At 40.4% G+C, this 20,639-nt stretch overlaps 1 protein-coding gene across 1 annotated transcript; it reads right to left on the bottom strand.

Moving 5' to 3' along the window:
* Positions 1–14,897: 14,897 nt before the first annotated feature.
* TICAM2 (TIR domain containing adaptor molecule 2) lies at positions 14,898–20,391 on the bottom strand. Its single transcript, XM_082836600.1, has 2 exons — positions 20,347–20,391; positions 14,898–15,903 (listed from the first exon to the last, which is right to left on the bottom strand). The coding sequence occupies exon 2, from the start codon at positions 15,846–15,848 to the stop codon at positions 15,141–15,143; it is 708 nt and encodes a 235-aa protein (XP_082692726.1). The 5' UTR covers positions 15,849–15,903; positions 20,347–20,391; the 3' UTR covers positions 14,898–15,140.
* Positions 20,392–20,639: the final 248 nt, after the last annotated feature.

Here is a 20,639-nt window from a genome sequence, read left to right as displayed (position 1 = left end):
CAGGCCGTGGTTACAAGGGCAACTGAGAACATAAGCATCTGGAATTTTCAGGCTTAATAATTGGAGGTGAGCTCTATCGGCATGGAAGGAAGGAAGGAGAGGTAGCTGTCAGGTAGGAGGCAGACAGCATTGTTCACAGGTGTTATTATCGCCATTTTACAAAGGAGGAAAGGAAGCTTAAAGACGTGAAGTAATTTACCAATTAATACTCAGCTAGAAGGTTTAGTGCAGAATTCAAATCCAGTATGCAGAATTTCAAAGCCCAAACTTTTTTAAGGGCTTGGGCTCTAAATCAGATGGACCCAGGTTTGTATCTAGACTCTGCATCCTGTTTCCTCATTTGTAAAAGGAAATTATTGTATCACTTACTTCTTTGAACTATGCCAAAGCCTAAACAGATAATGTATATATCTAAACAGATAATGTATATATATATTGTGTGTTGAGTACAATGTCTGGCCCTGTTATCACTGTTGTCTTCGCTATCAATCAGCAGCAGCATTATTACCCCATTCCACTGAGAATGCCACTCACTGGGTGAAATTTCTAGGTGGTTGTTCAGAGTCCAAGTGCTCTTCTTCCGTCCTTCACGCTACCCGGTAAATGGAGTTTACTCTGTTACTATGACCATACTCTTACCTGGCTTGTGCCCGTCACTCATCTGAACCGTCCTGGGAGCAGGGATCATGTCTCATTTATCTTTATATCTTTAGCCTCTTGCACAATGTGTGATGCATAGTATGTGCTCAATAAAAGATTCTGAATGAAGGTGTAGGTGAGGGTGGAAATAATTCTATACTTCAACAATTGAGAACCGAGTCCTATTTCTCAACCTCAGAAAAATCATTTCCTAGAAAAACATTTGATTACAAAAATCTCATCTGGGAAGGCCTAACTGACAAGGCTCAGCACTGAATAAAAACCACATGTATTTAAAGAAAATTTTTATTTTCCCCAACCCCCAAAGGGTTGCTGCTGTAAATCTTCTCTCATTTTAAATCTTGATGTTCTTTCATTGATTAAAATTTACACTAATGTGTCAACAAAATTTCAGCTCACAGTAATTACTCAAGACGCCACAAAAAAATCTATGTGTCTTACAAGGTGAAGTTCTTAGAAAATTCAGGAATAACATTTAAAAACTCAGCAATAAGATACTTTTGGGATAAAAGGAAAATGCATTCCATAAATATTTTGAATAGAACCAACTGAAAAGAAATGTTCATTTCTTAGGATTGAGTTCAAGTAAGTTTCCATGTTTCCTTGTGTCTGAGGATAGTAAACGAAGCACAGGATTAGCAGCAGACAGTTGACAACACTCACCCTGAGAACATATAAACACGCTATGGGAAGCAGGTGCTGCTGTACGTGAAATAGGAATTTCAGTGGCAGGAAAAACAGGGCAAACATATGTTGGCGTCCTCATCTGCTCATGATCCACATCACAATCATGTAATTAGCCTCTTTTTCTTCTCGCTAATTTATAAATGGTTAAGACTTTTTTTTGACAGTAAAATTGTAACAATGGTTGATTTCTCTATCATTGTTATTTTGTTTTGTTTTACAAAAAGTGTGCAGTCAAGCTACTGGCAAATAATAAAATTGTCCAATATCCCTTTTCATTCTAATTTTGCACATTTAATTTTACTATTGTGTTTCTTAAACATTTTTTCTATAAGCCACCATTTTTTAAAATAAATTTATTTATCTATTTATTTATTTTTGGCTGCATTGGGTCTTCGTTGCTGCGTGCAGGCTTTTTCTAGTTGCAGTGAGTGGTGGCTTCTCTTGTTGCAGAGTACAGGCTCTAGGCGCGCGGGCTTCAGTAGTCATGGCATGCAGGCTCAGTAGTTGTGGTGCACGGGCTCAAGAGCGCAGGCTCAGTAGTTGTGGCGCACGGGCTTAGTTGCTCCACGGCATGTGGGATCTTCCCGGACCTGGGCTCAAACCGGTGTCCCCCACATTGGCAGGCAGATTCTTAACCACTGCGCCACCAGGGGAGTCCTAAGCCACCATTTTTAAAGCTATATTTTTATATATCAGGTACTCAATAGTGGAACCATGATTCCAGTAAGAGTTCTTTCAGGAAGGCGACTATGTCATAAAGTGGAGGATCATTCAGCATTTATAGGCTGCTCTGATTTCAGAAAATATTTTTCAACCATTGATACACTTCCTATGCCTGTTATTCAAACACAACCTTGTTATGAAATCTAATTGTTAAGGATTTCATTAAGAATTACATTATTATAAAATAATACTGCTTCTTGTAGAAAAGGGGGAATACAACAAAACACAAAAAAATTAAAATTATGCACAATCCGGGCTTCCCTGGTGGCGCAGTGGTTGAGAGTCCGCCTGCCGATGCAGGGGACATGGGTTCGTGCCCCGGTCTGGGAAGATCCCACATGCCGCGGAGCGGCTGGGCCCTTGAGCCATGGCCACTGAGCCTGCGCGTCCGGAGCCTGTGCTCCGGAACGGGAGAGGCCACAACAGTGAGAGGCCCGCATACCGCAAAAAAAAAAAATTATGCACAATCAACCCTGTAGCTGGCTAATGCTAACATTTTGGTTTACTGCCTTCTTGTCTTTTTTCAAAGAATACATAATATATACACATTCAACTTTTAAAAACAAATTAGAGGGCTTCCCTGGTGGCACAGCGGTTAAGAATCCGCCTGCCAATGCAGGGGACACGGGTTCGAGCCCCGGTCAGGGAAGATGCCGCAGAGCAACTAAACCCATGTGCCACAACTACTGAGCCTGCGCTCTTGAGCCCATGAGGCACAACTACTGAAGCCTGCTGTGCCTAGAGCCTGTGCTCTGCAACAAGAGAAGCCACCACAATGAGAAGCCTGCGCACCACAACAAAGAGTACCTACCACTCGCCACAACTAGAGAAAGCCCGCTTGCAGCAACGAAGACCCAACGCAGCCAAAACTAAATAAATAAATTTATTTTTAAAAAAAACAGGGCTTCCCTGGTGGCGCAGTGGTTGGGAGTCCGCTTGCCGATGCAGGGGACGCGGGTTCGTGCCCCGGTCCGGGAGGATCCCGCATGCCGCGGAGCGGCTGGGCCCGTGAGCCATGGCCGCTGAGCCTGCGCGTCCGGAGCCTGTGCTCCGCAACGGGAGAGGCCACAACAGTGAGAGGCCCACGTACCAAAAAAAAAAAGAAAAATTAGAAACATGCTAATTATACTTCGGTTTCTTGCTTTTTCATTTAAAATTATAACTGGAATTTTTATGGTAATAAATATTTATGAAAAGAAAAATTTTGACTCAGTGAATGGTATTTTAAGATAAAGATTTCCCTAATTTAATCAAGCCTCCACTGGTGTACATCTACATCATTTTCAACTTTTGTTGTTATAAAAAATACTATAGTAAGCATCCTTGCACATAACATTTCTATATATCTCTATTTTCTTGCTTTGGAACACTACTAGAATATGAATTTTTAAGGTCCTTAATATATATATTTAAATTTAAAATGCTTACTATTAATTTTAGAGCTATAACCATAACACAGAGAGTCAAAATGTCCTAAAGTAAAAATTACTGGTGCACTTGTACAAGGTCCACTTTAGAACCTTGGCACATAATGCATACGAAAGCTTGTCATTTTTGTTAAAAGCTCCCAGAACAGTACATCCATGTTGCTCTTTGGCATAAGATATTGCTAGACAGGAAGACACACATGATATCTTTATCATCAAGATACCAAATCTTCTTATCATACTAAGTGAAGTCAGTCAGACAAAGACAAATATCATGTGATATCACTTGTATGTGGAATCTAAAAAAATGATACACATAAACTTATTTACAAAATAGAAATAGACTCACAGACATAGAAAACAAACTTATGGTTGCTACAGTGGGAGTAGAGGGATAAATTGAGAGTTTGGGGTTAACTGACACACACTACCATATATAAAATAGATAAATAACAAGGACCTACTGTATAGCATGGGGAATTATATTTAATATCTTATAATAACCTATAATGGAAAAGGATCTGAAAAAGAATGTATGTAAATATATCTGAATCACTTTGCAGTACACATGAAACTAACACATCATTGTAAATCAGCAATATATCAAAAAATAAAGATATCAAATCTTCTTAAACTAAGCCATAATGTAAAAGTACAAAAGGATTTTTGAAGCAATATAAACATATTTTAATAGTTATATGTTAAAATTAATATTTCATACTCATGAAATATAGGAAAAGAAAATTCTGAAAAAGAAAAGTAATAAGCATCGATTAGCTTTCTCAGATATTAAAGCATATTATAAAGTGCCAATAATTAAAACAGTATGATAAGTATGCATGAACAGATTGACAGATGAACGGGAAATACTACGAAGTCCAGGAATAGACCCAAAATTTGTACGTGAACGCTTATTATATCATAAAGGTGGAATTTAAAACTGTTGGGGAAAGACAGATTATCACAAAAAGGTGTTAGAGCAACTAGAAAAAAATTACCCCAACATCTCACACTTTACACCAAAATAAATTCCATAGTGATCAAAGACTTTTAAATGTGAACAACAAAACCACAGAGGTATGAGAAGAAACCACAGGATAATTTTTAATAATCTTCACATGGGGAAATCCTCCCTAAGCATGAAAAAAAAAAGAAAAAAGAAAAAGCCCAGATAAAAGGAAAAATTGATAAATTCTATTATTTTCAAATAAAAAAGTTTCCACGGGAAAAAATAAGCAAAGTCAAAACCTACACTCAGAATAATATTTGCAGCTTAAATCATAGACAAAGGCTAATTTATCCCACACATAAAAAACTCCTATGAAATCCATACGAAAAGACCAATAACCCAATAGAAATTTGGGCAAAGGGTGTACACAGATAGTTCACAGAAAAGGGAACCCCAAAGGCTCTTAAACATATGAAAAGATGTTCAGCCTCACTTTTTTAAAAATGCCAACTTAAACTTGGACAATACTATTTTTTTGAGATGCTATTTTTTACCTATTAGATTGGCAAAGATCGACACATTTGGTGACACATTCTCAGAAGGATCTGGGGAAACAGGCCCTCTCACATAATGTTGGTGGCAGTATAAATTGATGCAACCTTTGTGGAGAGCACTTTGGCAGTAAAAAATCTACAAAAAACGTTCATTAACCCAGCAAGTCAACTACTACGCTTTAATCTTACTGATATATTCATTCATACATGTACAAAATTTCATATATACAAGGTTGTTATAAGAACACTGTAATGGAAAAGATTGAAAACAACCTAAAAGTCCATCAACAGGGGCTGGTTAAAGGAAATGATACAACGAAGCAATGAAATATTAGACAGTCAATATGAATAACGAAATGAGGAAGCTCCTCATGTATTGAAATGGGATGACTGCTGATATTGATTGGTAGGTAAGATAGATGTAGAATCATGTACATATGCACATGTGTCATTGATTGTATATGAATCGAGTATCTTTGGAAGAGAGCAAAGAGGTGACGATATTAACTGGCTTTGAGAATGGAAACTGGAGTGCTTCATTGTACCCTTTGAATTTTTAAGTATTTGAACATATTATGTATTTTAAAAATTAAATAGAACTACATTAAATTTTTAAAGTTGAGTAGGTCATAATCACAGAAAACAGCTTGGGTCCTAATGAGGTAGTACAAAGAAAAATAAAAGAAATATCTTAGCAAAAGAATAGTAACCAGGACCTAGTGTTCCTCTAAGTCCCCAATTGTTGGGTACTCTGAATTATCTACTCCCCAAGCCAACCATGTAGCAGAGCACTAACCAATGCCAGAAGCTCCCCAGTGGTTCCAATCAGGCCTAGAGCTGCCCTCACCTTCCTCTCTTTGCTTGAAGAGAAGAATGAAGAAGCTACTACAGCACACACTTAGACTGACCAATGAATGAATGGCTGGGAGCCTTCCCATTCTTCAGCCAATATAAAACACAGCGAAGCAAAGAAAGTATTAGAGTCACTGGGTCAGTGACTACTGATCCTTTTGTTACCTCCCCTTTAGAGCACAGCCTCTGAGTCTGACAGCCACCCAGGCAGGGCTAGAAGGAGGCATGTAGATGAGGCCCACAAAGATGGAGTTCACCTTTACAGACATTTTTTGTTTTTTAAGTTAAAAGCAATAAATCTGTTCTTGTTTAAGTGGCAGATGGATTGTTCCTTGGCTTTAGGCAAACTTATCAAAAGAAAGTGAACCAATATGGTCTGGAAGGAAAAAAATAGAGCAACTATCAAGATCTGGATCTAATTGCTTAGCTAATAGCTTAGCAGTCAAGCCTTGAATAATGGGCTAAGTCAGGATGAAAGAGTTATTCCCCCTTTCTTAAGCACTTTACCTGTATTAACCCATTTACTTTTTTTTTTTTTTTTTTGCGGTATGCGGGCCTCTCACTGTTGTGGCCTCTCCCGTTGCGGAGCACAGGCTCTGGACGCGCAGGCTCAGCGGCCATGGCTCACGGGCCCAGCCGCTCCGCAGCATGTGGGATCTTCCCAGACCGGGCCACAAACTCATGTCCCCTACATCGGCAGGCGGACTCTCAACCACTGCGCCACCAGGGAAGCCCCAACCCATTTACTTTTTACAACAAATCTAAGATGTAGTCTTTACTATGATCTCCATTTTACAAATGAGGCAACTGAAGCATGGAGAGTTTAACCAATTTGCCCAGTTACCCAAGGAGTAAACAGTAGAACCAGGATTGAGCCCAGGTAATGTAGCCCCATAGGCTGCACTCTCATCAAAACATAACGACATTCTATGTCATAGTAATTTTACCTATAGTATGATCCAAGCATTACAAAAATAATTTTTGTTGGATCTAGGCCCTTCTGAAACTCATAGAGCAGAGTGTATGTGAACGTCCTGTATTTGTTTCCTTTAGTCAATGTTTCATACATTGCTGAACAACCTTTTTGCTTTAAAGACCCAACAAACCACATAGTTACATGTATCCAGGAGCTTTGCAACACTAATTTTCCTGAAAGAAAAGTGATCCCCACTTATCAGTCCCTCGAATTTTTTCTTCTTCCCTTTAAATCAAAGCAGTGTTTCATTTACCATATTTAACACCTAGCATGAGCAAAGAAAGCAAATAGAACAAAGCAAAACAAAACAAAAGTCCAAAGCAAAACTTAGGTCAAAACTTCCATCCTAAAGACTGAAGACTGGAAACATTAGCTAGACAGCAGCACAGCAGAGTTAGGACATGTATCTCCTGACTCCCAGTCATGAGCTATTCATACCAGGCAAAGAAGACTAAAAATAGGGCCACCTCACCATGTCACTTCTTGTTTTTACTTAGAAATTGCCATGGTTTTCTCTTTGTACTACAGACCTCTCCTAAGATTCTCCACTTTGAGAAAACAGATCCATTGAGAAGCCGCATTATGGAGCCTAAGAACAACCAAGACTTGGAGCCAGACCAGTTGCTATTCCAATGACTTCATTAACTACCAGCCCCTGATCTTGGCTTATGACTTATGTCTCCAGCTTCAGCTTCCTGTCACTCATATTGGACATAATAAGACCAGCCATATAGAAACTGGGGAATATTGGAGATAATGGAAGTAAAGTGCCTGACACAGTAGGTGATAAAAAATGAAGCCTATTAGTACCAGCATGTAATTGATTGATTTCTCTGTTGGGTCTTCCTCTTTTTTCCATTCCTCAAACCATTGCACGTATAAGGAAATTCTCTAGCACTTAACATGACCATCAGTGTGTGCAAACTTAAAAAATGATTATTAACTATTTCAAACATACAGAAAAGCATGGAAATAATATACCACCACCTATGTGTGTCTCCATTAAAAAAATGCCACCTTGCATTTCATAACTTTATATAAATGGTATGTTTGTCCATCTTATTCTACAACTTGCTGTACCCTCTCCAGCATTATGCTTCTGAGATTTACCCATGTTGATATATGTAGCTGTTAGTTATTTTAAATGCTCTATAGTATTCAACTGTATGAACCTTCCATCATGTATTTCTGATAGAGACACAGATGTAGAGAACAAATGTACAGACACCAAGGGGGGAAAGTGGCGGGGGTGGAGATGGTGGGTTGGATTGGGAGACTGGGATTGACATGTATACACTAATATGTATAAAATGGATAACTAATGAGAACCTGCTGTATAAAAAATAAATTAATTAAATTAAATTTAAAAAATTACCATATGATCCATCATGTATTTCTGAGTTCTCCTACTGATGGACATTTAGATTGTTTCCAGTTTTTTACTATTACAAAGAATATTGCAGTAGACATCCTCCTTACATGTGCTTCTTTGAGTACCTGTGAGAGGGTTTCTCTAGGGTACAAATCCAGAGGAGGGACTGCTAGATTCACAAGATCCTGTCACTTTCAACATCACTAGCTATTGCCAAATTGTTTTCCAAATCACTACAGCACTTCGTTGTTGCCCCTTGTGGGGTTTTGTTTGTTCATTCTTTACTGAGCAATATTTTATAGACCATAAAATTTACCCATTTAAGGTGTACAGTTCAACAGTTTTTAGCATGTCTGTGAAATTGTGCAACCATCAGCCAACATAATTTTAGATTCATGTGATAGTGTTTTTATTTATAAAATATACTTAAGCAATCTGTAAAGCGGGTTACATGTCCTATCCAATGAAACCGCGGAAATACCCTGGGAGAAGCTAGTTTGTAGAGATTGCCCTGTTTGAACCCTGTTGTTTGAGGCGGTAGCTGGAAGGCACATTCCCAATTAGATTACGAAACTGATTAAACGCAAGTTCTTGTTATTTGCTAACAAAGGCATTCCTATTTATTCACCTCAGAGTAAAATGACTCAGAACTGACTCTATTTGGAGAGAAGGGAGGCATGCTATACCAAATAAAGGAGCTCTTTCCCCCCAGAACGTTTCTGGCTCCTGCCAGAAAGGGAGGGAGGTGTGAACCAGGGTAGAGGATGGAGTAAACAGTTGTGGAAGCCAGGGTACCGGCAAAGGGGAGGGGGAGCCACCACCGTCTTTTATTTTCCTCCACAGGTTAACTTGCTGTGCTTTCATCAAATCATTTTTGTACTCTGAGTTATTAATTAATGGCACTTTCAAGTATTATTTACTCCATCTCATACTTAATGTGTTAATTGTCAACGCAGGTTGCCAAGTATGACTTGGAATACAAATTTAGGTAAGAATATTGTTCCCACCCAGCCACTAAGTGTTCAAAACCTAACACATTTCTTTCTACTTGGAATCTCCTGAGAAACATCGGTTTCATGGACAAAAACACTGGTCTCCTGTATTCATTCATTCCTTTCAGTCATTGCTTTAAGGACGTCAATTTTCAGATACTATGGTTTCATTTCATCAGGTGCCTGGCAGCTTTCTGAACTCTCCTCCTTACCCTTCAGCCCTTCCCACAAGTACAGAGTACACAGTCATGTTCCGTGATAGCCCATCAGGTGACACAGACTGGGCAATGTTAGAGTGTGATGTGGAGGAGAGGCACAGACACAGGGCTGACACCCAGGGCAGACGTGTTAGATCTCACCTCACCAGCTACGCAGGCCTGTGATTTAGGAATGAGCTGCGTGGGATGGGAGGACCCAAGGAAGTTGTTTCTATAACTACTTCCCTTGCTCCTTACATGAGGAGGCCTGAGGCTCTTGACAGATTTTCAGTCCACTCCAAGGCCCGACTAAGGCTTTAGGACCCGCAAAAGTGAACGACATGGGACAGAAGTGGAAAACAGCCCTGACTGGCACTGGAAGGGATTAAGGCCAGCAAGTAACCTGGAACGCAGGGTAGAAATCCAGTTAGTCAGGACAGGAAGAAGCAAAGCAGATGAGTGCTTGTCTCACTACCCCTCCACCCACCCCAAGGGGAAACAGTCTAACCAGGCTTCATCCAGCCTGTATCCCCAGCCAAAACAAAATTATCTACCAGTTCCTGAGCCCCAGCAGAGGGCTGAGTTAAACGGGTTACCCTGCTCAAATGCAAATATATGCAAAATGTACCTACCTCTTCTGAGCATCAAGAGCAAACAAACACAGCTGAAGTCATCCGCACCTGGGTGGGCCATTTCCCTGAACAGGCTTCAGAGCTGGTCTACTTTCCTGCTTTTCTAGTCTATGGCCCAACTTCCCTAACTTGTTACAGTCATGGGGCCCCGATGCCGCGTTTTCCCTGCCCCCAGCTTCCTCCACGCCAACAGCTATAGCTCACACATCTCCTGCGGATCAATGGTCAGTGCCTGGATGGGAACTGGCCTGCACACGGAAACGAGGCCCAGCATCTCGCTTCCTCTTTGTTTAAAAATCTATTCCTTACAAGCTACAATGGTTCCAAGAACAAGGTTGCGGGTAATTATATTTTCCCTCTGCCCCATCCCATGTTGCAGAGTCAATGTGTGTAGGCCACAACAATAGTTCTAGTAGGATAGAACTGGTATGGTAGTTATGTGTGAGGCACTATTTGAGTACCTCGCAGGTATTATTTCATCTAATCCTCAAAATAACCCTACCAGGGAGGCATTATTATCTTCATTTTTGGATGAGAACACTGAGACCCAGGAAGATTATGTGTCTTGTATAACATCACAATTTATAGACGATGCATGTGGGACTCAAACCCCAATGTTCACTGCAGGACTATTTACAATAGCCAAGACATGGAAGCAACCTAAATGCTCATCGACAGATGAATGGATAAAGAGGATGTGGTACATACATACAATGAAATACTACTCAGCCATAAAAAAAGAATGAAATAATGCCATTTGCAGCAACAGGGATGGGCCTAGATATTATCATACTAAGTGAAGTAAGCCAGACAAAGATACACATCATATAATATCGCTTATATGTGGCATCTAAAAAAAACAAAAAAGATACAAGTGAACTTATTTCAAAACAGAAAAAAAATCATAGACATAGAAAACAAACTTACGGTTTGTTTTCAAACAGGAAAGGGGAATGGGGGGAGGGACAAATTAGGAGGTTGGGATTAACATATACACACTACTATATATAAAATAGCCAACAAGGACCTACGGTATAGCACAGGGAACTCTACTCAATATTCTGTAGTAACCAATATAGGAAAAGAATCTGAAAAATAATGGATATATGTATATATATAACAATCACTTTGCTGTACACCTGAAACTAACACATTGTAAATCAACTATACTTCAATATAAAATTTAAAACATTTTTTAAAGATATCTGTAAAGATGAAAATGTAAAATACTCAAATACCATAGAACTGAAATAAAGATACACGGTGAACATCAAAGAAAAAAACACCAGGGCATCTGACTCAACAGTGTGAGGGAGGGGGAGGTGATGGGAGAAGTCCGCCTGGATGCAGGTGGAGAGAATTTAAAAATAATAATAAAACCAATTAGAAGTCAGATGGCTTTTTATTATCACCATAAGCAAGTTTCAACAATGCAGTGAAGAAATAGTTTTCCTCACTTGGGTGAACCACTCCCACTGTCTTATTAGGCTGGATGCTTCATTATCTGTGCTTAACACTGGTGCAGCCATAGTACAACTCTAAGGAAAGCCCAGCTGGGAAACTGAGGATGGCAGAACAAAAAGGTGGAAAGACCACATGGGTTTCTAAAAAATTACTGTGGTAAAATATACATAAAATTTACATTTTAACCATACAATTCAGGGGCATTAAATACATTCACAATGTCATACAAACACCACCACTACCCTTTTCCAGAACTTTTTCATCATCCCAAACAGAAACTTTGTACCCATGAAACATGACTCCCTATTGTTCCCTCTCCCCTGCCCCTGGTCACCTCTCTTTTTTTTTTCTCTACGAATTTGCCTACTCTAGGTACCTCATATAAATGGAACCATAAAGTATGTATCATTTTGTGCCTGTCTTTTTTCACTTAGCATTGTGTTTTCAAGGTTCATCCACGTTATAGCATGTATGAGAATTTTATTTCTCTTTAAGGTGGCACAATATTCCACTGTATATAAGAACTGGGTTTTTAATGACACCTTTGAGGCACCATACCTTAGGGGACCTAATGTTAGGTGAGATAGTAAGTTTACCTTATAGTGTAAAAGTCACATGGCACCGGCTTTTCTGTTTCTTACAGCTGAAAGAATCCTGACACACAAGGCACAACTCAGGTTTTTGTTTTTGTTTTTTTTTGCGGTACGCAGGCCTCTCACTGTTGTGGCCTCTCCCGTTGTGGAGCACAGGCTCCAGACGCGCAGGCTCAGCGGCCATGGCTCACGGGCCCAGGCGCTCCGCGGCATGTGGGATCCTCCCGGACCGGGGCACGAACCCGTGTCCCCTGCATCGGCAGAGGGACTCTCAACCACTGCACCACCAGGGAAGCCCATAACTCAGGTTCTTCTGTGAAGCTCCAGGGTGGGCAATGAGACCCACAGACAACCAAAATGGATGCTCTCCAGCATGTGGCAAAATTTTACAGAATTTCCCTCTAAGTCTGAATCTATACACGTGTACACGCGTATACACACACTCACACGACTAGCGTCACACCTTTACCTCTTCTCATCCTCAGTTTAGCTATTTTGATAATCTCTTATTACAACGTTTAATTTCAGCATAGACAGTTATTCAGTACTTAACATCTTTATTCATCATAAAAATATATATATGTAACTTCAAATCAAGTGAGACATTGTGCCTGGTGCTCTGTGGAGGAGTACAGATTGATGCCTCTTTTCAAAACACTTCTCCACAGTCTTCACTGGACTTGGAAATAATCAAGCTTAGTCAAAGGTAAAAAACACTTATTTAAAAAATACCATCCAGCATTAAATGTGCCAACTTTGGCAGGCAGGCAGGGTGGGTGGTTAATGTTTTATTTGTATATGAAATTGGAGATACAGGAAGCAGTGTGGCAAAAAAAAAAAAGAATGCTTATCATTAGAACTGAAAGAAAAAGTGAGTAGTATGCTAATATGATAGAAGGGAACTTTGAGTCACCACACAAAGAGAAGAATCTCATCTTTGATAAGTACTAGTAGTGGGGGAGGTTTGACTTATTTGCAGGATTATGAAACGTGCTGATTCATGACTATAAAGAGGCAGACTGTAGAAAGCTGTGAGCAGACCCTAGTGTTAGTAGGGGATATGGAGAAGTGGGAATAAAGAGAAAGAAAAATAGGGCAGAATGTTTTTGCTCAAGGGTCTCTAGAAAAAAATTTAAAAATTAAAAAAAAAAATCTGAGGGGCTTCCCTGGTGGCGCAGAGGTTGAGAGTCCGCCTGCCGATGCAGGGGACGCGGGTTTGTGCCCCGGTCAGGGAAGATCCCACATGCCGTGGAGCGCCTGGGCCCGTGAGCCATGGCCGCTGAGCGTGCATGTCTGGAGCCTGTGCTTTGCATCGGGAGAGGCCACAACAGTGAGAGGCCCGCGTACCACAAAAAAAAAAAAAACCTGAGTAAGCACGTATTGTAATATTTTTCTGTGACTATAAAAATGTAATGGGAAGCATTAGAAATCAATTACACTGTAGACATATACAATATCCTTTCATCGTGAGCATATATATGAAGCCTCCTGCAACTATTATAAAATCACGTTATAAAATTCTACCTTTTTTTTGCTTGTTCCCTTTTCTGGTTCCTAGTTATTCACATTCTGGGAGAGGACAAAGGCCTTTACAGATTCATCAATCCAATCCTTTCTTTTCACAGATAAAGGAGGGTAAATAGCTTGCCCGCGGTCCCATTCATCCTCAGTGAAAGAGACTGGACTAGAACAACCAGGTCTCCTGATTCCCATCTGGTGCTTTTCTCATTACAACATGACCTGATTCACACGCTGCCTTGTCCCTGGTCTGTACCTGGTGGTTCTCCCTCAATCTCAGCTGGGGCAGAAGGGCTGTGAAAGAAAGGACCCGGTCCTCTTGGGGCCTCTGGTTTGCTATGAGTGTGGGGCACTAGAAGAGGACGCCAGAAAACGCATCGCCCACTTCTATCCCAAGTCTGAAAGTGATCTACAACACACACACACACACACACACACACACACACACACAGAGTCAGGCTCTGTGATCACCTAGCTGAGAAATATTTCCTTGATAGGGCATTGTGTGAGAGAGGAATTTTTAACAGCTGCCATAGGAGAGGTTATTGATTTTAAAGGAGAACATCTGGCCAAGGATACATACACCTTTCAGAAGCTCCTGGTCACACACAATGACCAACAATGGAGAGCTTCCAGCTCCAAGGGTCATGCCAACACCAGGCACGAAGTCCCTGACCACAATACCATCAAATGGGCCACTAATCAGTGGTGGGAGCTGCCTCCAAATATGCAAATTCAAACAGAAAGGAAACACATTTGATTGGATTCTTCTGCCCCACCCCCCGTACGGGGGCCTCTCACTGTTGCGGAGCACAGGCTCCGGACGGCGCAGGCTCAGGGGCCATGGCTCACGGCCCAGGCGCTCCACGGCAGGTGGGATCCTCCTGGACCGGGGCACGAACCCGCATCCCCTGCACCGGCAGGCGTTCTCTCAACCACTGCGCCACCAGGGCAGCCCCTGATTGGATTCTTTTAAAGAGCCCTACCATTCTCACATCTATTTTGGGTTTCATATTTATCAGCACTCAACATTCTAAATGTTCTAGTCTGGCTATCCCTATTTCTGGGTGACAACACCGGGAACACTTTATTGCAACATTCATGAGAGGTGCCTCGAAAGTGAGGGCGCTCGGATCTCTTGAGGCCATTTTTTTCTGCGGTTCCTTTGAGAACAGAATCAGTGTTATTGTATTTTTTAAATGTCTATCATATAAGGTTTTGGTCAAGTTCAATACGAGGAATATGAATTTAAAATATCCTTTGTTGTAATCATGAACTAGGAAAACTGAGAGGAAACAGAGTTCTTTTTTTTTTTTTTGGAAACAGTTCTTGAAACTCTGACAATTTCAAGTTTATGGAAACATTGAAAAGTACCACAATTCTATAGACTGTCCTGCAGAAATTTATCTTTCTTGGGCTCCATAAGTTTCTGTAAGAATAAGGTTCTCTTTCATCTAAACTCTTCCTAGAAATTTGCTTTCTCAAGTGGAGATAAATCATTTGTTTTACAAAACAAGAGCCTGTTGTGTGTTGTGTGTTCCGTCTCAAGCAATAAATTGCCTTTGTACCATATTTCTGGTCTCTTTCCATATAGCCCGCTGTATCCTATACACAGAATCCTGAAAAATCCTTTCCACTTGTGTAGGAAAGCCACGACTTTCTTCCTCCAGGGCGTTGATGGTTCGCAGAGCAAAGGGAGTCCTTTCTCGGGGCAGGGGGTTGTTCAGAGGCCGCATGGGGATGACGGAGTTGTACTTGTGCTGCCTGTTAACAGAGTTCATGAGGGACGTATAGAATTGGAACTTACACCAGGTATCTCTTAAAAAGTTTTTGGTCAATAATAAGATTGTCCAGGCAGACCCATTGACAGCATCATCCAAATTCTGTAAATGCTGCCTGCCACATGGCATCTCAGCAAAGATCATTCCAGGTTTGATGCCGAAGTCATTTTCCAGCAGATTCTGGACTCGGAGGGCTTCGTCTATGTCTTCTTCAGCATGCAGTATCACAAATTTGAGGAACACCTCTTCTTCTGCTTCCTCTTCTGGCATCTCCTCCACTCCCTTGGCTCCCTCCTGCTCCTCTGTTCGCATCTCTGCTGTATTGCTATGAGCAGCAGCGTCACTCAGGGACGTTTCTTCAGATTTCTTGGAATCTGACTTGTGCTGTCTTTGACTCGTGTCCACACTGTGGCTTTTACCCCAAGTGAGAGAAAGAGGGCAGGGATCCGTTTTAGACTTTCCGATACCCATTATAAAGATCCAAATCAGAATAGGAAAGCTTTATTTCTCAGCATTTCATTTCATTCTAAAAGGAGAAATAACAAAGCAGAAGAATACCGTAAACTTAATCAAAACATTAAAAATGGAAAATTTCATTCACCCCGAAAACCTCAAGAAGATTATAATATAAAGTTCTCTAAGAAAGAATTTCCAAACAGATCATTGGGAAATGAAATCACTGGTCTTTTTTGAGCTTCACAAGGGCTACCACAGGTAGTCAAAGGTAAGTTAAACAGAGGGTCCAGTTTAATATAACAGGAGACATTTGGAAATTTTAAATCGTATTGTAACCACACTATAAACCTCCAAATTAAAATAAATTACTTTGGTATTTTAGAGAAAAGGTACCATATCAACTCTACCCATATGGAGTTTAAATCTAACTTCTCCATAACCAAATTACTGTGTAAGCTAGAAATAGGAAAACCTAAAGAAACCAAATATTCCAACATTAAACACAAAATTTGTTTTTGTATCAAACACAAATACAAAACAGAATACAAATATCCTAAAGGTGGCTAGCAGGCAGCTCTACTGACTCAGAACAAAGAGAAGATCTGAAATGTCAAATGACTTGTTGCCCAGAATTCATGGGTTCAGAGCCTTTTTGTTTGTCTAAGATCAGGCCATGTTGTAGTGGGGCTGGTGCAGAAACTGTAATAAGGATTGTGAAAAGTAAGGAATATATTTTCCAGCTAATCTTGGGAATACTTAAGAAAAGGTTTATTCACCTAGGGTGAAATTACATCTTGGTTTGGAAGTGAAATCTGGAAACAAAGCCTTGTGATTTTCACCAGTGAAATTAACAAATAATCACTGTAGTCTTTACTTGTTCTTTTATTTTAAAGATCCTAAATTCAGAGTGTAAGAATTAGATCAGCTGTGAAAGAAAGGTACTCCATGTAAATCTAATTTAAATAAATCTTCAGATAATGTTGGCAGTGTTGTTAATATAACCCCCAAACAGGCAGTTTCAAGGGGGGTTCTTTTTTATCAAAAGACAGAAAATTTAGAATAGATAATTATAAATTCCATGTTTTCAAACTATGGGCCCATAGGCTATATTCTAAAGCATTTTTATTTATTGTTCGTTGGCAAAGACCAGAGTTCAAGAAGAAATCAGAATTTTATTCATTATGATCTAAGTAACATAGCTACATATACCAAAATATTTCAGGTTTAGAAGAAACCATTCAGCAAAAATGGTGAAAAACTGTTATGGGAAGAAAAAACAAGGAAAAACACAGAATTTCTTTTCTAATGTATACATGGAGTGAAAGGGTTTGCTACTGCCTCTGAATAGTGAAGGAATTGCTGGCTGTTGCCTGTCATTTATTCTGTCTGTACTTCAGGTTCTGATCCACAGTATATTGTGCCAGCCACCAAGTGGTAGTCTAAGGCATGACAACCCTCCAATGCTATTGATATCCCAATTAATAAACCTAAATGAACTCAGACTCTCTTCACTGGTTAGGATTAACTGCTGACTTTTTTATTGTATCATGAAAAAAGTTTTACCATGCAGAATTGCGAAAGAAGGTTCCCCTGAATTAAAAAAAAAAAACTATCCAGAGAAATCTATTAAAGCATCAATTAAAATGATCTTCACTTATTCGTTGAGATAGGTTTGTTAAACCAACTTAACTTCATTATCTTAATCACTAGTTGCCGCAGATGAGTGCATGTGAAGTAATATAAAAGATTTTCACTAAAAAGTGTTGAAAACTTCTAAGGTAAAATGGTGTGTTGAGTCAGAACACAGAATCTTTTGAGATAAATAAAAATAAACAATCAAAGAATTACATTATGAATAAAAATTACAATTTTACGTCTCATTTTTCTTAAACACTGGTCAGCAAAAAACAGCAAAATACTCCAGAAATCTACGATGTGCTGTTCCAACTCCCAAGCACTCCTGCCCACCCCCACCCCCCACCCGAAGCAGACCAGCGAGAAGAAAATTAGTGACAATGTCTGAAAACTTCACCATAACCTTCTAATTTGGAGAGGAGAGTAAGGAGTTAGCCAAGGGGAAAAGATGCGGGAAGTTCTGCGCTGGAGATCTGCCTTTCCCACCACCACGTGAGTCAGAGATGGGGAAGTGGTCCAGATTCTTCACAGGGGTTCTCAAGGCTGGAAGGAAGCGGGGAGAACCTGACTGTGCTCACCCTGAGCTGATTAACTCCATCAACAAAGAGAACAGAAGGAAGGCAGGGAACGCAGAAAGAAATAGGGGAGGGGAGAAGGCTGGCACAGAGAATCCTGCAAAGCCTCTTCAATGTCCTCCTCCTCCAACAGGGACAGTTAGCATCAGGGTTAAAACACTGAGATTTCAGCTCCTTCCCCTCATCTAAGCGGGAGGAGAGTGAAGGTGGCTGCAAGGGAGAGGCACACAGGATCACTGTTCACAGGAATAAAAACGTGTGTGTGTGTGTGTGTGTGTGTGTGTACATTTTTTTATTTACTTTTCTAGAAGGGTAAACTTTGAAAATATTTATATTGAAAAGTCCCACTCCCATCCTTGTCTTTCCCATCCATCCTGTCGCCTCCATGGCCTCTTACTGGTGACCGCTTTTATTAGTTTTTCCTATATCCTTCCACTATTTCCTCATGAATACATATATTTTTTCTTTCCTTTTTTTAAGAAAAGTATTAATGTATATATACACATACACTGCCAAACAGCAGTAGGTAGGTAAGTAGATAGACAGACAGTAGATGGCTTTTTCCCTTAGTAATATAACTTCAGAGCCTTCCATATCAGCACACGGAGAACCTCCTCTTATTTACATAATCTCGTAGCATGTGAATGTACCATAACTGTCCCGTTCTTCAGTATGTGATTTGTTTCCAGGCTACTACTATCATGAACAATGCGGCAATGAATAACTTTGTACAAAGGTCATTTATGTGCAAGGTCATCTGCAGAATAATTGCCCTAAACAGGATTTCTGTATCAAAGGACAAATGCATTTGTCATAGTGATAGATTTGGCCAAATCGCTCTCTGTAAGATTGAACCTTTTCCGGTTTGGTTTTGCTTTTCACTTGACAGAATGACACCTCCACCTCCATCCCTTGCCCCAGAAAAGATCTAAGACCAAAACTACCAATTACAATTGACCACAGCCCAACTGAGCTAATCACATCCCTTCAGGGCAACAGAAATGTGGAAAGATACAACCCATCAGGATGGAGCCCTTAAACTGAAGTTCTGAAGGGAAGATCAACAGGTCCAGGATAAGAAGGAAAGAGTCCAGAATGTATTCACTCTATATCTAGGCAAACAAAGGTGCCAAAGGAATCCCCCCACATTCAATAGGAGTAAGATGAAAAGAACAGCACGGCATATATGCACACTGGGCAAGTGCGCACATATGTTACAGGAAATAAGAAAGAAGAAGAATCAGAGCATGCAAGAGACAAATAAAAAATTCCATTCTCATTAAGACTACGTGCTCTGGAATCAGACTGCCTGAATGTAAATCCCAGCCCTACTATAAAAAAAACTGCAAGACTTTGTACAAATTACTGTACGTGTATCTCTGCGTTTGATTTCATCATATGTAAAATGGTGATAATTATAATACCTACCTTTAAGGTTTTTACAAAGATCAAATGGCTTAGAAGAGTGCTCCATAAATGTTAGCAGTTAGTATTGTGATTAAATACATAACAAAGAAGCTAAAGAAAACTTTACGGTTTCACTTTAGTAGCAATAAGAGAAGGCAGAACTAAGCTGTGTGCCTACAGCGGGGTGAGTCGGTGTGGCAGAGGACACCTGCAGAAGTTCCCTTTGACTGTTTCATTGTTCTCAGTAAAAGAGGAAGCAAAACCCCTTCCTTAGGACTGCCCCAAACCTCAATCTCATTTTGCAGTATAAATGATACAGGATGGAGGCTACAGAGGTGAGATTACCATGTCCACAAGGTTATTATTCTTCCTCAGCCCCACCCAATGCTGATTAGTGTCTGTGTGTACTCTTGCTCCCAGCAGAAGACTTCTGTGGCTGGAGGAGAGTGAGGGCAGCACCCGTTGGGTCCTATCCCAGGACAGCCCCTCTCCATGCAGAAATTTCCCAGGAGGTTCCTCAGGGCGGTTACAGCCATCAGCCCTCTCTCCCCTGTCCCAAACTAAAAACTGAAACTTCAGTGTGAATTTCTCTTTCATACAAAGTTTACTTTCCTCACAAAGACCTTTGTGAGAGTCAACTGTGTGTGTCAGCTGGGCTAGGCTACAGTGTCTAGTTGTTTGGCCAAACACCAGTCCAGATGTCGCTCTGAAGGTATTTTTTAGGTGAGACTGACACTTAAAGCAGTAGACTTTAACTGTAAAAATAATGAATCACTCTGCTGTATACCTGAAACTAATATAATATTGTATTAATCAACTATATTTCTATTTTTTTAAATAAATAAAGCAGTAGACTTTGAGTAAAGATTACCCTCCATAGTGTGGGTGGAACTTACTCAATAAGTGAAGGCCAGAGCAATACTGAGGTTCCTCAAAGAAGAAGGAATTCTGCCTTGGGATGGCAACATAGAAACTCCACCTGAGTTTCCAGCCTTCAGACTCAAGACTGCAGTCACCTCCTGTCTGTTTCTAGCCCTGCAGATTTGGGACCCGCCAGCCCCGCCAGTCACATGAGCCAATTCCTTAAAATGAATCTCCCACCCTCTCTCCCTCTCTCTCTATAAAACCTACTGGTCCTGTATCTCTGAAAAACCCAAATACAGCCCTCCTTAAAAGTTTGTTGCCCTAG

Source organism: Leucopleurus acutus, assembly GCF_964270905.1.
Source record: "Leucopleurus acutus genome assembly, chromosome: 3".
Lineage (NCBI taxonomy): Eukaryota > Metazoa > Chordata > Mammalia > Artiodactyla > Delphinidae > Leucopleurus > Leucopleurus acutus.
Note: the sequence above shows the minus strand (reverse complement) of the source record. Positions and strands in the feature narration are given on the sequence as shown.